The 16,586-nt window shown below is 44.3% G+C and overlaps 1 protein-coding gene across 2 annotated transcripts in view; it reads left to right on the top strand.

Moving 5' to 3' along the window:
- slc51a (solute carrier family 51 member A) overlaps positions 1-16,586 on the top strand; it is a 53,509-nt gene that overhangs the window by 9,977 nt on the left and 26,946 nt on the right. For both annotated transcript variants that reach the window (XM_070892901.1, XM_070892900.1), the window contains exon 2: positions 11,646-11,921. In XM_070892901.1, the coding sequence (XP_070749002.1) occupies positions 11,846-11,921 (76 nt within the window). In that variant the 5' untranslated portion in view covers positions 11,646-11,845. The remainder of the gene's footprint in view (positions 1-11,645; positions 11,922-16,586) is intronic.

The following is a 16,586-nucleotide window of genomic DNA, read 5'->3' as shown; positions in this document are numbered from 1 at the left end:
CTTGATATGTATACCCTCGCATTTCTGGTATCATCCTTGTAAATCTTTGTTAGACCCTCTCCAGTGCCTCTATATCCTTTTTATAATATGATGACCAAAATTGCATGCAACACTCCAAGTGTGGTCTAACAAGTTTAGCATAACTTCTGTACTCTCCCCAGTCCATAGAAACACACGCACGCACACATATGCCTAGTGTCCAAATTTGAAAAAGATGCCCTGTAGTGTACTTTTTTAATTGATGCATATAAGATCATTATTTTGAAGATAATCATATATTAAAATAACAAACAATCCCAATATTCTACCCTCCCATGAATTATATATTCATATTCTCAAGTGCTAGATTTTTCTTGACTATATCACCCAAAATATAATGGTGGGCAATTCCCTGAGGGATGCAGGATGCTTTTGCCCTCTTTAAGTGGTACTTCTACCACTGCAGCACAGCTACATTTTCCCAGACAGCAGCAATGGGTTCTGACTGTGTGGTGAGGGACTCGCCGAGAACCTAGCTTTTTTATTTAATCAGCCTCAGCCCAAGAAAATGGATCTGAGTCATTGTGGGGCCAGGGTGGTTGATGGAAGTCGTGCCCTGCCCCTCCAACGATGCTGAAACTGGCCGAGAAGACATCACAGGACTTAACATCACAATAGTCTCAACCACTGATGTCCTAAGTGCTATATAAAATACATTTAGCTAAGTGCCTAGGGTAAGATAGGGTAAGATGAAGTAGGGTGGGAGGAGGCTCTTGTGGAGCATAAACACCGGCATAAACCAGTTGGGTCAAATGGCCTGTTTTTGTGCTATAACTTCGATGTAAAGTTAAGATCGGCGCATTGCCTCAGCTGCAGATTAACGCGGAGCTGCCATATGCTCCAGGATAGACTTCATTGATGCGCACTCATTCATCATGGTACTACAGATGCAGGTAGTGGTCTTCTTTAACAGTGATTCTACTGCCTACTCCCTCAGTGTAAAATATACTCACCCAGTAAAATTCAGCGGCAGATCACATTACCAGAGTAATCACCTTATTAGTAGCTAACTGATTATAAATGATAAAAATCTCTTGTGCGACCATCAACATTATAGTCATTCGAAGTTATTGTGGTATGAGATGGAAAGTATGGATTTTGATAAAAGAAAAGACTTGTATTTATCATCATAGGCAGTCCCTCGAAATCGAGGAAGACTTGCTTCCACTCTAAAAATGGGTTCTTAGGTGACTGAACAGTTCAATACGTGAATTTCAGTCTCTGTCACAGGTGGGACAGACAGTTGTTGAATGAGGAAAGGGTGGGTGGGATTGGTTTGCCCCACTCTCTTTCTGCTGCCCGTGCATGCTCTCGGCGATGAGACTTGAGATGCTCAACGCCCTCCCGGATGCACTTCCTCCACTTAGGGCGGTCTTTGGCCAGGTGTCAGTGGGAATGTTTCATTTTATCAAGGAGGCTTTGAGGGTTTCCTTGAAACATTTCCTCTGCCCATCTTGGGCTCGCTTGCCATGTAGGAGTTGATTTGGGAGTCTTGTGTCAGGCATGTGAACAATGTGGCCCGCCCAGCGGAGCTGGTCGCATGTGGTCAGTGCTTCGATGCTGGGGATGTTGGCCTGGTCAAGGATGTTAACTGTTACATTTAGAATAACTCCACAAGACTGTGCATCTTCAGCTCAAACTGTTGTGACCTTGGTCTCTTTATTGTAACTCCAGAGTGAGGAAGCAGCATGGTAGATTACCTTTTATACCTACTTGCCCAGGGTGCACAGATGACCCTTAGGTCTCCCACAAGTGTGTCCCCTGGTGGCAAGTCTTACACATTGGTGAGGTTTACATACATAATATCACCCCCCCCCCCCCACCCAAAGTCTTATGTACAAGTTATTTACAAGTTGAAGCGATCTGGCGCTCTGCGTTCCAGGGTCGAGTTGAATTCCTGGCAAGGTGAGTTGGTCGGATCATTGCTGCATGGCCGCGTGGCTGGTCTGATCAGACTGTCGAGCATGGTGGGTTCATCCTTGTGGTTGACAGCGAGGTCGATTGTGTTAGTGGGTTGCTGGGGGCCAGGTCCTTTCATAGTAGTTCCTTGTTATCTGTAGTTCGCAGTTCGGTCTAGTCCAAATGCTTTCTGCATTTGCCCATTACATGGTTTCACAACAAAAACTTCATTTTCATCAGAAACACTCCATTCCCCTCTTTGGCTAACATAGTGCTAGCAGCCTATCTGGGGCCATGATCATGGTCTACATCATTTAGTCTGATGTCGCATGGAGGAGCCATGCGATCATGGTGCATTCTCTGCTGATAGCATACGGAAGACCCGGTTCTGAGTGATTCAGTCACCCGGGATAGCCGGGTCTGTGGGGAGTCTACTGTGACACGTGTGGTGCTCGGCTTTATGATTTGGGCTGCCCGCTCTGGACTATTGTCGCTGACCTTAAGATCCAGCAAGCCAAGGATGGCAGATATGGCCTTGAGACTTTCAGTAGTGGCGGGAGGCTGCGTGATCCCTGTGGATCCTGGGCCATGGTATGGAGGCCCAGGACCACCAACTGTGTGTAGCCTCCCTGCCTTTCTTTGCAACATTGTAGGGTTGCCCCATAAGGGCCAATCTGATGGGATGAGCATTACGTCATTGCGACGGATAAGCTGCAACATCCCGTCTAGCGGTTCGCCGTTAGCAGGCGCTAACGTGGGATCCTGGCTGGTCCAGGTCCTAGTCTGGGGAGCCGTTACGGTTGACCCCTCGCTTTCTAGCACTTCCATAACAACGAACAGGTCTGCAGGCTGCGCCGTTTCCACCCCGATGGTGGGCAATGGTAGCCAACTGAGGGCATCAGCGCCGTTCTCAGTGCCTGGCCCGTGGCGGATCATGTTACAATGCACAGACAGTGTTAGACCTATTCAGCATTGATAATGGTGCCTTTGCTCTCCAAAAACTGTGAGATTGGCAGCTTGTCTGACTCGAGCAAATATTGGGACACACTTTGGTACGTCTCTTTTGTCCCGTGAGCGCAGGCTACTGCCTTGGTTAACTTATTGGATACATGTACAACCAGTTGGTGTTTGCCTGCTACTTTGGCTTGCTGTACAACATGCCCGACCCTCTGCGAAAACACATCACTTGCTTGCAAGTACTTTGTTGGTTACATATACGACCGGTTGGTGTTCGCCCACTACTTTGGCTTGTTGTAAGGTACCCCTGACCCTATATGATAATACATCATTTGCTACGAATGGGCGCTCACATGGGTTACACAGTGCAAACAACTTATTGGAATGTAGTGGGTTCCTGGCCTTCTCAGCGGCCGCCCCTTTACCTTTGCTCCAAGCCCAGTCGTCTTCTTGCTGGGCAACACATGCCTCTGTTTCGTTGCGGTGACATCCTGTGGTCTGGACGCACTCTCCTCCCGTGGTCTGGATGCTCTCTTGTCCCATGGTCTGGACGTACTTTCATCCCATGGTCTGGACGCACTCTCATCCCGTGGTCTGGACGCACTCTCGTCCCGTGGTCTGGACGCACTCTCGTCCTATGGTCTGGACGCTCTCTCGTCCTGTGGTCTGGATGCTCTCTCGTCCCATGGTCTGGACGTACTTTCATCCCATAGTCTAGACGCACTCTCATCCCGTGGTCTGGACGCACTCTTGTCCGCGTCCGTGATGCCGACTGCCATGATTTTCCTCCCCGGGGATTTTGCCTCTGGCATTGGGAAGACGCTGGAGTTCTACTCTGCTTGGTCGACCTGGAGCCTCTTCCATTGTCACAAAGAAGTCGTCGGCCTTGGGTGGTGGGTACCGCGCCTGTACCGTTGCTTGGTTGATCTTTACCTCCTCGTGGTCGTGATGAGCGACCTGTGCCTCTGGGATCTGCAAATGGATCTGCACTTCGATGCCTGGTTCAGCTGAAGTTGGGGACTTGCTCAGCCTTTGAGCAAGGGAGATGTCGTTCGCCGGAGAAGATACACAGAGGTCTTCCCAGTTCCATCGAATGTTCCCCATCCATCTTCTACCAAGCAGCGTTGGCCTGTCACCTGAAACAATCCACAGTGGTAAATCGTGCACTGCTCCCTCATGGGATACTCTTATGTCCGCACTACCAATAACTGGTATCAGTTCCTTGGTGTAGATGTGCAGCTTTGCCTGAATTGGGATCAGCTTGGGTCGTTGTGCGCTGTCGCCCCACAGCCTCTCGAATGCCTCCTGGCTCATAATTGATTAACTCGCCCCTGTGTCTCATTCTATGGAGACTGGAGTGCCATTAGGTTAAACTTTTAACATTATCGGAGGGCTTTTGGTGGTGAAGGTGTGTATCCCAAGCACTTCCTCTTCATCCTCAGGTTGAGTTGCCTCTTCTGCTCATTTAGCGTGATCCACACCGGATCGGTCATCTTCTGCCAACTCTGCCACATGGTGAGTCGCAGCACATCTGCACATTCACTGGAGGTGCCCCATTGTTCCACAGCCCTTGCACACATAGTGCTTGATGATTACCCCCGTAGCGCCAACATGGTGCTAATGTATTCGCATTCACGCCCCAAAGCGGGCTCTGACTCATCCTAGGCCCTGCCATGTACAGTTCTGCCTGCTGAAGGCATTATTTTATGCACATTACTTGCCAGTGAGTTGCGATCTGCAATGAAATCTGTTTAGTGTTATTGTTCGTGGACATAAAAGCCTGGGCTATCGTGATGGACTTGCTCAGATCTAGGGATTCGGCAGACAGCAGTTTGCGAAGAATGACCTCGTGGCCAATTCCAAGCACGAAAAAGTTCCGCAACACTTCCCCCAAAAATCCAACAAATACCTACAGTCCCGCAAGGTGCCTTAGGTCGGCAACATAGCTCGCCACGTCCTGGCCCTCGGAGCAGTGGTGCATTTAAAACGATATCTGGCCATCAAGATGCTCTCCTTCGGCTTGAGGTGTTCCCGAGCCAATGTGCACAGCTCTTCATATGTCTTCTCCGTTGGTTTCATCGGTGCTAGCAAATTTTTGATGAGGCCATATATCTTGTACCCGCAAACGATGAAGAGAATTGCCCTGCGCTTGACCGCAGTTTCTTTCTTTTCCAGCTCGTTGGCCACAAAGGCTCAATGTCTGGCCCTCAAGATGCTCAACGAAGGCTTCCCAATCATCACCCTCAACAAATCTCTCAAGAATACCAACAGCAGCCATAACTGCGTGAAAGTTCGGAATCTGTTACTCGTCGCCAATTGTTACATTTAGAATAACTCCACAAGACTGTGTATCTTCAGCTCAAGCTGTTGAGACCTTGTTATCTTTATTGTATCTCCAGAATGAGGAAGCAGCATGGTAGATTACCTTTTATACCTGCTTGCCCAGGATGCACAGGTCTCTCACAGGTGTGCCCCCTGGTGGCAAGTCTTACACATTGGTGAGGTTTACATAAATAACACTAACCTTGGTGCGTCTGTCCTCCCAAGGGATTCACAGGATCTTGCGGAAACATCGTTGGTGCTATTTCTCCAGCGATTTGAGGTGTTTGCTGTCTATGGTCCATGTCTTTGCGTCATACAGGAGGGCGGGTATCACTACAGCTCTGTAGACCATGAGCTTGCTGGCAGACTTGAGGGCCTGATGTTCGAACAATCTTTTCCTCAGGCGGCCAAAGGCTGGAGGCAGTGCTGAATCTCATCGTCGATGTCTGCCCTTGATAATAGGCTTCCGAGGTATGGGAAGTGGTTCGCGTTGTCCAGGGTCACGTCGTAGATCTTGATGACTGGAGGTAGTGCTTTGTGGCGGGGATAGGCTGGTAGAGGACCTTTGTCTTACGGATGTTTAGTGTAAGGCCCATGCTTTCATATGCCTCAGTGAAGATGTTGACTATGACTTGGAGTTCAGTCTCTGAATGTGCGCAGACGCATGCGTCGTCCGCGTACTGTAGCTTGACGACAGAGGTTGAGACGGTCTTGGATCTGGCCTGGAAGGTTGAACAGGTTCTACTGGTTCTGTAGTTTAGTTATTGTGGTATGAGATGGAAAGTATGGATTTTGATTAAAGAAAAGACTTGCATTTATATAGCGCTTTCCATAACCACCGGATGTCCCAAAACGCTTTACAGCCAATGAAGTACTTTTTGAAGTGCAGTCACTGTTGTAATGTTCGAACTATATTTTTTAAATAAAGATATTGTGAGAAAGATATTTCAAAGGTTAGTTTTCAATACATTCGCACTTCCTTTTAGCATTCAGCTCTCCTTCATCATATATCTGTTTATTAAGCTATATGTCAATAAGCTATGTATATAAGCTGACGATGCCTGAGTCTGCGCACATACAAATGCTGAACTCCAGGACATATCATCAAGAGCAGACATTGACAACGAGATTCAACACCGCCTCCAGTGCACCAGTGCAGCCTTCGGCCGCCTGAGGAAAAGAGTGTTTGAAGACCAGGCCCTCAAAACTGCCACCAAGCTAATGGTCTACAGGGCTGTAGTAATACCCGCCCTCCTGTATGGCTCACAGACATGGACCATGTACAGTAGACACCTCAAGTCACTGGAGAAATACCACCAACAATGTCTCCGCAAGATCCTACAATCCTCTGGGAGGACAGATGCACCAACATTAGTGTCCTCGACCAGGCCAACATCCCCAGCATTGAAGCACTGACCACACTTGATCAGCTCTGCTGGGCAGGCCACATCGTTTGCATGCCAGACACGAGATTCCCAAAGCAAGCGCTCTACTCGGAACTCCTTCACGGCAAACGAGCCAAAGGTGGGCAGGGGAAGCGTTACAAGGACATCCTCAAAGCCTCCCTGATAAAGTGCAACATCCCCACTGACACCTCGGAGTCCCTGGTCAAAGATCGCTCTAAGTGGAGGAAGTACATCCGGGAGCACCTCGGGTCTCCTCACCGAGAGTATGCAAAAATCAAGCGCAGGCAGCGGAAAGAGCATGCGGCAAACCTGTCCCACCCACCCTTTCCCTCAATGACTATCTGTCCCACCTGTGACAGGGACTGTAGTTCTTGTATTGGATTGTTCAGCCACCAAAGGGCTCATTTTAAGAGTGGAAGCAAGTCTTCCTCGATTCCGAGGGACTGCCTATGATGATCATAATGATGTTACATATAGCCAGGATAGACATAATCAACTGGACCCCTCAATAACATGCAATAATTTATTATTTACTCTATCAGTTTTACTCTTACAGCTTATACAGTTGATGCATAAAAAGCACCTTCACTGATGGATAATCACTGCAATTTCATAAAATGATAAGCTGTATTTGATTACTGTGAAATAATACAGCCAAGCTATATTAACGTAAGCAAGAAAGCAATATTAGAAAAATACATTGGCGCTAAAGACTGACGAATCCCCAGGACCTGATGGTGAGTCAATTGGAGATGCTTTAGTCATAATCTTCCAAATCGCTCTTGATTCAGGAATTGTCCATTTAGATTGGATAATTCAAATGTAACTGCTATTGTTTAAGAAAGGCTGGAGAGAAAAAAACAGGAAATTATAGACCTGTTAGTCTAAAACCATTCGTGGGGAAGTTATTGGAATTTATAATTGAGGACAGAGGGGAGAATTTTTCGGAGTGGCCAGCACTGAACAGGTCGGGTGACAGGTCGGGTGTGAATATTTTTTGACAGCGGGTCGGGACCCTGCTGTCAACCCGCCATTACGCGCCTTTCCCAAATGTCGGGTCTGTCAGCACTGAACAGACCCAACACACAGTGGCGGGGGAGGCAATTCAGGTCATTATGACCTTGTTAATAGCCCATTAAGAAGTATTTTGAGCTCACCTTAACATTTTATGAGGTTGCCCACGGGGTCCACACTGCTCGGTGATCATGTCAGGTAAGGAGGTTCGGAGTTGTATGACCATGGAATCATGTCATGACTTGACAGCTGCAAATGTGCTATAAAAGCTCCCATCTCACAACTGTTCACTTTCCAAGCTCAGAAGCTGTTGTTTACAGCATTTGGAAGAAAGATTGAGCTTTATGCAGGTTGTAACGGTTGGAGTAAACTCTCTATCCAGTGTCACCTCATTGGAACAACCTTTCTCACTATTGACAGATCGCTTCTGACATCTCAAGTTCACCTGCCATCTATTGCATCAGCATTGGTGCTCTTGGAACTATCTCACCGTTGTCCTCAGAATCCCACCTCGATCAGTCCCAGCAGCACCAACCTTCTCCGCAATCAACTGATGCTGCACAGGACACAGGACATCAGCACGCGACCACATTGCTGCCTGGGCACCAGGGATGGCCTCACCATGGCCAGATTTACTTCACTTTATGCTGTACATCCTGACTGCCACATGATACGCCAGGTTGGTACCACCCCACACCAACACCATAAAGCACCCTACGATGCCCAAGCCATTCTTTTCACACTCATGACCATTGCGGGGGTACCATTTTAGTCTCACCATTCACTGCAACTCACTAAGCCACTTTCAAAGGTGCGTACAGATCTGTCCAAGAAGGCATTGTGTTGAAAATAAAGGTTTCAATGATTGACAACACATTAACAGAAACTTTATATGACTATTGCATAAAACACTCAAGTGCTTACCCTTGTGTGTTGTTTGTTGGAATGATTGGACTAGGATGAATGTGAGTGTGAGGGATGGCTAATGAGATGGGGAAGTGCCAATACAGATAGAGAGGTATGGGTGGAGGTGCAAAGTAAGTAGGTGTGAGTAAGGATATGGAGGAGTAGAGTAGGAAAGCAGATTGATGCGGATGTGATGAGTGGCACAGCAGGATGAGGTTGAGTATCGGTTTGCAGTAATGTTTTGTGATCTACTGAGATCATTGAAAGGTTTGCACGGTTTGCACTGCTGTAGCCTGATCTTCCTGATGACATCCCTGCTTGTGCCCTCCTGTGCAATGTGCAACCAGACTGCGTTGGTGTCCTGGGAAAGTCTCTTCCACCCATTGGAAGGGAAGAGAACCTCCCTGCATGCTGGGACTCCCTCCATAAGCATATGGAGAGAGTCATGGGAGAGCCTGGGTGCAGCCGTGCACCTCTGTGCAGTGTTTGTCAGTGTTTGCAGCACCTCAATGTCGTAGAACACTGATAATACAACTGTCAAAAACAATTTGTGCATGGTACCTTTAAGGAAACCAGCTGATGACACATCATGAAATGACATTATCAGACCCACTTCCTTCAATTGACCAGCAAATGCATTGAGCGGGAACTTCAATGTAAAATCATTCTATACAGCGGGCTGGAGGCAGCAGTGGGGTCGGGGCCAGCCACTGACATCACCCGCAATGGATCGCCGAGGTTGGGGAAATCACAGCCAGAGTGACTGAGCACTTAGAGAAATTTGAGCTGATCAGATAAAGCATGGATTTGTAAAGAATAGGTCACGTCTTGCGAACCTAATTGAAATTTTTGAGGAAGTAACTATAGTAGTTTCCAGGGGAATGTCTATGAATGTAGTTTATATGGATTTCCAGAAGGCATTTGATAAGAATCCACATAAGAGGCTGTTAGCTAAAATTAAAGCTCATGGAATTGAAGGCAAATTGTTGACCTGGTTAGGAGATTGGTTAGACGGTGGAAGGTAGAAAGATATAATGACCATGTACACAAACTGAAAGGAAGTGACTACTGGTGTCCCACAAGGATCTGTGGGGCCTCAACTATTCACTATATGTATTAATGACTTAGATAATGCAATAGAGAGCAACATATCCAAGTTTGCCAATGACACTAAGATTGGTGGTATAGTAAGGAGTGTAGATGGATGCATAAAATTACAAAGAGACATTGATAGATTAAGTGAGTGGGCAAACCGTGGCAGATGGATTTCAATGCAGGTAAGTGCGAGGTCATCCATTTTGGGCCAAAAACGATAAATCTGAGCATTTTTTTTAAAGGGTGAAAAACTAGGAACAGTGAAGGTCCAAAGAGATTCAGGGGTCCATGTACACAGATAATTAAATGTAGTTGTCAAGTATCAAAAAAAATCAAAAAGACTAATGGAATGTTAGCCTTTATAACTGGAGGGCTAGAATATAAAGGGGAGGAAGTTTTTCTATAGCTATACCAAGCCCTGGTTAGATCAAATCTGTACTGTGTACAGTTCTGGGTACCGCAGTGCAGATTCACCAGAATGTTTCCAGGGCACCAATTATGAGGAGAGATTACATAAATTAGGTTTGTATTCCCTGGCATATAGAAGGTTAAGGGGTGATTTGATTTTTACGATTTTGAAAGGAATTAAGAGGGTCGATAGAAACGTTTTCTGCTGGTGGGGGAGTCTAGCACAAGGGGACTTAACTTAATCATTTTAAATCTGAGATCGATATATTTTTGCTAGCCAAGGGTATTAAGAAATATGGAGCCAAGGCAGTTGGAGGAACCAGTTCAATAATTAACTAGTTGGCAGAACAGACTCGAGGGGCTGAATGGCCTACTCCTGTTCATATATTATACTAGTGAATCTCCAGTGACGTTATTCATGATGAGTTGGTGAATATATTATTTTATAACAAGGGGTTATGCCATATAACACACAATATGTTATTTTCAAGGCTACTGACTCAATAAATCTGAAGTGTGATAGACAATGTGATGGGCAAGTAGTGTGCACATAAAGTTTTTATAATATTAACAGATCTCCTGTAGTATTGCTTGCGGCAAGTTGGGGATATGCTGTTTTATAATAAGCATGCTTAAACCATGTTGGGGATAACATTAGGGCCACTGATTTACAGTGGGTGAATAAGACAAATGTAATTTTTATTCAGTATTCTGGGATTTCTACTACCACTATGAGGATTGAATTCAATGAATCAATCCATTAGTCTATAAATGAGTGGTCTTTATTTTACATGTTACCATATCTCCTGTGACTGGAGGTGGGGGGGGGGGGGGAAGGTCGCTCTGGCTGTGTACCTCTCTTCCGTGGTCCTGTCTGTGCCCGGGTGACCCTGGAGAGGGAGCATGCTTGATACTTTGCGCAACCAGTGTGCACCGCAGGGTATAGAGTGTCTTGTATACATCAATAATAACGTGCTGATTTAGTCGGGAAGGTATCCTTTTGCTTTTGGTGGTACTTGATGCTTATTTTGGTTCTTTTTAAATTTTAATTGAACCATCCCATATTAGTAGTGCTCCAAAAGGGGCACTTGTGATGATTTTTGTTTGGTGACCCTGGGACAACCCAGAACCTAGTTGGTCCATAAAGGAAGTCTCAGGCCCCTACTCCTCACTCAGTTAACCTCCCTGTTCTCAACTGCCTGGTGGTATCATTGCCCAGCCCCTGTCCTATACGCATCACCACTGGAAACCTCCTAGTATTGAGAACAAATATAACTTAATTTTGCTAAAATTATATTAATCTGTAAGCAACTCGGGATAGGTTAACAGGTTGATGGGTCTTAGTCAAAGTTGCTTTTGAGTTAGCTGTGACAGTACCGGGCAAGCTAGCTCTGAATCAGTAGGCAGTAAGTTGGCACCAATGTGGTTAGTTCTAAGTATTGGAAGATACGACAGGTCATTGCACTTAATCACCTGCACTTTTCATGCGATATGGTGGGTGATCCATTTTCATCTTTAGCTGTTGGGAAAGGCGGGGTTGCTATTTCGATTTTAAGAGGGTTTGCTTGTAAACTCCTGATTGTTTTACAACTTTTGTAGTTGATGCTTATCTTCTGAAGAACGTGAACTCCCAAGAACCGAAAATGAATCAAGGTGTGGGGAGCGCCGGGCAGATCGACACTGTGCAGCTACTGCCAGGCTGCTTGGGAAAGCGGCGGCGTGTGGAAGAGACGCGGAGCCTTTGGTCTCAGTCCGTCTTCGCCAGAGGAACAGAAAGTTAGTGTGTGTGTGCTGGAGCGATGACGGACGCGTCGAACCAGAGCCTGGACCTTTTCTGCGGCTCGAGCCCACCCAAAGCCGCGGATATTTTATTGAGTAAGTAGGCAAATGAAAGTTGCTTCGGTGGGGGCGGTTTCATTCAGTCCTTGCCGGCAAAATCCATGAACATTGGGACTTGCGAATCACCCACTGGAAAGAAAATGGTGAAGATCCTTCTAACTGCTCATTCTGGGCGGCTGCACCCGAACTGCCGGTGTAAAGGCACCACACCAGCGGGCAGCCGGGCCCCGCTCTGAAGCCCGGGGGAGGGGGCGAGAGTCCGCCGGCTCAGCCCTCCCCCGCCCTAGTAAACGGGAGATGCCGCCGCCGGCACTTGGTGAGGAGCGAGCGGCTGCTGATGCGGGCACGGCACGGCACGGCACGGGCAATTCCGCGGAAGAAACCTCACGGGCTTTCTGAGCTAACGGGAACTGCTTGGCCGCTGCTATCTCCCGGTCTCTTCCGAGGAATGCCCCCACCCTCTCTAAATAAGTTCGTTCCACCCTTCTTATAAAAGATGTGTTTAAAGGGCAGGAATATAGCTGCTGCTGAACTTTTCTAGACCAGCACACGTAAATCCATCCAGCCATGTAGCAATACAGCGTATACAGTTTTGAACAGTTCAGGATCAACTTTTTCTTTTCTGTCTTTTTCATATTTTTTTTTGTGTGGATAAACATTTAATCCCTCTCACAGCATATGATCTAGTTTATATAGCAGGTCAAGCGTTAACTAAACTTCTCTATGTTGTCTGTGTTGTAACTTTCTTCCAGACAGTTTCTCGAAAGATGCTATCAGTAAGTACATCTATAGTGTCAGTATGAAGTGGTTTCGCTTGGCACCTAGCTGCAGTTAGAGTGTAAGTGCAGCCTGAATCTGGTGTCTGGGTCTGATCTAACACTGCAAACAAGTGGAGTGAGACTCCTGGAGGATGGAGTCTTGCTCTGCTACATTTCGGACTCGGTTAATTTTTGCTCCAAGTTTACAATTGGTGGGAAGGTTCTATTTCATACTGATGCTGAACGTGTGCATTGTGAATGTACCAGAACATAAGAAATAGCCAAGAAAACAGATGTTAAAATTAGTCATGCTTTTTCGTAACTGTTTGTAAAAGAAGGACTGCTTCCAGCGATGATTCCTCCTAATTTCTCGCAGCTGGTTGAAAAAAAAGAACTGTCAGCTCCTTTGGAGCAGCTCACTTGCTCGTTGTCTTGACTGACAAATGGCAAGAAACAACGTAAGAATCGCAGAAAGTAAATACTCCTTTCAAAATAAACAAAGAAAATGCACTAATAGTGCAGGCCTCTATTTAATAGCAGGTAATAAGTGTTTCAGTGCAGGTTGGAATTGCTTCTTTGCACAACTCCACAATTCCGAGCTCTACATTCAATTACTGATGTGCTCACTGAAAGAAAGACTTGCATTTATTTGTGCTTTACAGCCCAACGAAGTACTTTTGGATTGTAGTCACTGTTGTAATGTGGGAAATGCAGAAGCCAACTTGCGCACATCAAACTCCCACAAACAGCAATGTGATAATGACCAGATAATGGGCCAAATATTGTTGCGGAAGCGTCTGACCGGAATTCTTTTAACAAAAGTACCTGGTGGTCCCAGAGGAATGAACACTTGCGGTCTGAGGCCTAGATGCGGAACCCAGCGCAGAGGCCCATGCATCCCAGGAACATAAACGCAACATGGGATCACATGGGCCTGGACCAGCAATGAACATGGAGTATTCTCATTGATAATAATGGTGAGTTCCATTTGTACAAGCTCCCATTACTATCAATGAGAATACAATAAATAAAACATAAACAGCACAATAAATTTAAAAAACACTCACATATTTAAAATTATTTGGAATTGAATTAAATTAAATGTTTTAGGATAAAAATATTTTTTGAAAAGGGTTAAAAATAAATTTACCTTAATGGACAGGGTTTTTAATATAAAAATAGTGCTAAAATCACATTTTTCTATCTTTTAAAACTCTTACACTGGTAAAAGCAGGTTTTATGCCTGTTTTTCCCAGAATTGAGTTTTAAGGACATTCGCTGGGCAAGAGTTGGGCAAATAGCCCCAAATCTCCACTCGCGAAGGCCCTTCTCCCAGGAATGCATTGAAACTGTCAAAAGCACTGCACTGGAGTGTCAGCCTAGATTTATGTGCTCAAGTCCCTGGAGTGGGTCTTGAACCCACAACCTTTTGACTTAGTGTGTTACCCACTGAGCCACAGCTAGCACTCCTTCAGTTTCTCTGCAAAATAAAGCCAAGTAGGCTTCTTGTTTTATATTGTATTGCTCAAAGTAAGATTTTTTTTTACAAAATTTTAAATGATTGATAACATTGTACACCAAAAAAAATGCATGTTTTTTTTTACTGCCTATGTGATATGCATTAAGTGCATCATTTCGGGGTATTGTTTTTAAAAGTTTCAAAAATTGCACAATATTTATTTTGTAAATGTGCCAAAGTCTACGTAGTTATTAAAAATATTTCAACCACATCCCGACCTTAGTGTCAATACAATTGTTGCCATTGATTACAAAACATTACCAAAAAGTATGCTTGCTATTTAGTTGAAATTAACAGAAGGAGCCTGTCTTTTTCATGAGAGAGGAAGAAAAGCAGACGTGCACTATTGTTATGTGACTATTGTTATGTGGTTGTGGTATGGAGTGTTCATTTTGCTACTCTTAGTTTTTCCTAAACATTTTGTTTTGTTAAATATGTGAGAATAAAGTCTTAGAATCACACAAAAATAATAAAGTACATCATTTTAAACGCCAAAAGTAGCTAAACATATTCAACAACATAAACGTTAACAGAATATGTTGAACATTTACCAAAAGAGATCATGCATATTGCATTCTTCTGCAATTAATCATGTCACCACAGAGATTCCAGGAGCAAACTGTCTCTCCCAAAAGGGTGCTAGATTCTCATGGAAAAAGGGGAACGCCAATAATACAGCACTATATAATCATTCACAGAGCACTCAAGAAATCGCTTGATTTCCCTCATAGCCAGTCCCTTCCATTCCCCTGTCTCACACCAAGCTTTCCCTTTGACATTAATTATTCTGTTCTAGAAGATAATAATTCAGAAGATATAGAAGATACCAAATCAATATATTTATGCTTAGCTTGTTAACTTGTATTTCTTTTAAGAATCTAGTCTGACTGACATTCATATTCTGAGGAAAAATAAATTATTGCAATAACTGTTTCTTCCTCCATCCTCATTTACAGCTCTTTGAGTTTCCATTGATTTGACATCTCCACCAGCAATTATATTCCTGCCTTTCACTACATCATCTACAAGATATTTATTTGTGTTGTTAGTTTACTGTCATTTTTCTTAATAATCTTTAGAGACCCTTTATGGTTATTGATATGTATATGCTGATACTATTCCATTCAAATCTGTGGGGCAATTTTTTGAGATGAACTATTCTCACTAAAATAGCCACATATAGGATTACAGATATCCAAACTTGGATTATTTTTGGTATATGTTTCAAGATTTCCCCCCAAACTGCTCGACAGGATTCAGTTTCCCAATTTAATGTGGGCATAGCTGAACATTAAAATAATCCCAAGGCTGTAATACTATAGTACACCATTATGGAATAGTCCTTTAAACTCTTTCACATTACCTTCACCAATTTGGGAAAGGTAGAAAAGAATTGTGGTGGGGCATCAAGTTGTTGTAAAGATAGCTGAATGAAATGCAAGTTCAGATCATTGATAACGAGCACTGTGGCTATTGTGAAAGTTTTGTATTCTTGTTGCAGCATTTTAATGTTTTAATCCCCATTGTCACTAATTCCAACAGAATGGATAGGTTAGGAAAAGTTTCTTCATACAGAAGATTGTTAGAATATGGAATGCTTTGCCAGAAACAGTAATGGAAGCAGAATCCATAATAGCATTTAAAAAGGAAATGGATAAATATCTGAAAAATAATAATTTAAAATAGTATGGGGAACTGACAGGGGAATGGGACTAAATGGATAGCTCTTTCAGAGAACCAGTGCAGACATGATTGGCCAACTTGCCGCTTTTTGTAATCTAAAATTCTATTAATACTTCAATGAAGTGAAAAGAAACTTTATAAATTCCTGCAGTGGTAACCCAACACTATTTGTGTGATGGGCAATGATTATTACATAGAATTAACAGCATAGAAACAAACCATTTGGCCCAACTGGTCTGTGCCAGTGCTTATGCTCCACAAGAGCTTAAACACGCTAACCCTATCTGCATATCATTCTGAAAGGATGTGTTTAAACCTACCATTTAATTGTTAAAATAAATTTTGAAAAACATTTGCTAAACTTGTGGCCCTGTGGGTGATTCGCAAGTCCCAATGTACACAGGTATGACTTTGCATTTTCATCAGGAATGAACAAATCTACATCTGAATTAGGCCAATATAAAATACAGTATAGGTGCCTGCAAGGAACAAACCTGCTCCACAGGAATTTGCCAGGGTGCAGCACCTCCAGCTGTACCCAAATGGTTTTTATGTGAAATTATGATGTGGCTCCCTGTAAAGGATATGTATTTTACTAGATAATGTCCTCCATCAGCAGGCACCTGGACTTTATGCCAAACAATTTTCACCTCAGACTTGCGTACTTTGAATTCCTTGCAGATCAACAAATATTTAGTAAACTGAAGATGTAACGTATCTGCAGATGAATTTTAGGGAAGA

Source organism: Pristiophorus japonicus, chromosome 11 (assembly GCF_044704955.1).
Source record: "Pristiophorus japonicus isolate sPriJap1 chromosome 11, sPriJap1.hap1, whole genome shotgun sequence".
NCBI classification, from domain to species: Eukaryota; Metazoa; Chordata; class Chondrichthyes; family Pristiophoridae; genus Pristiophorus; species Pristiophorus japonicus.
Note: the sequence above shows the minus strand (reverse complement) of the source record. Positions and strands in the feature narration are given on the sequence as shown.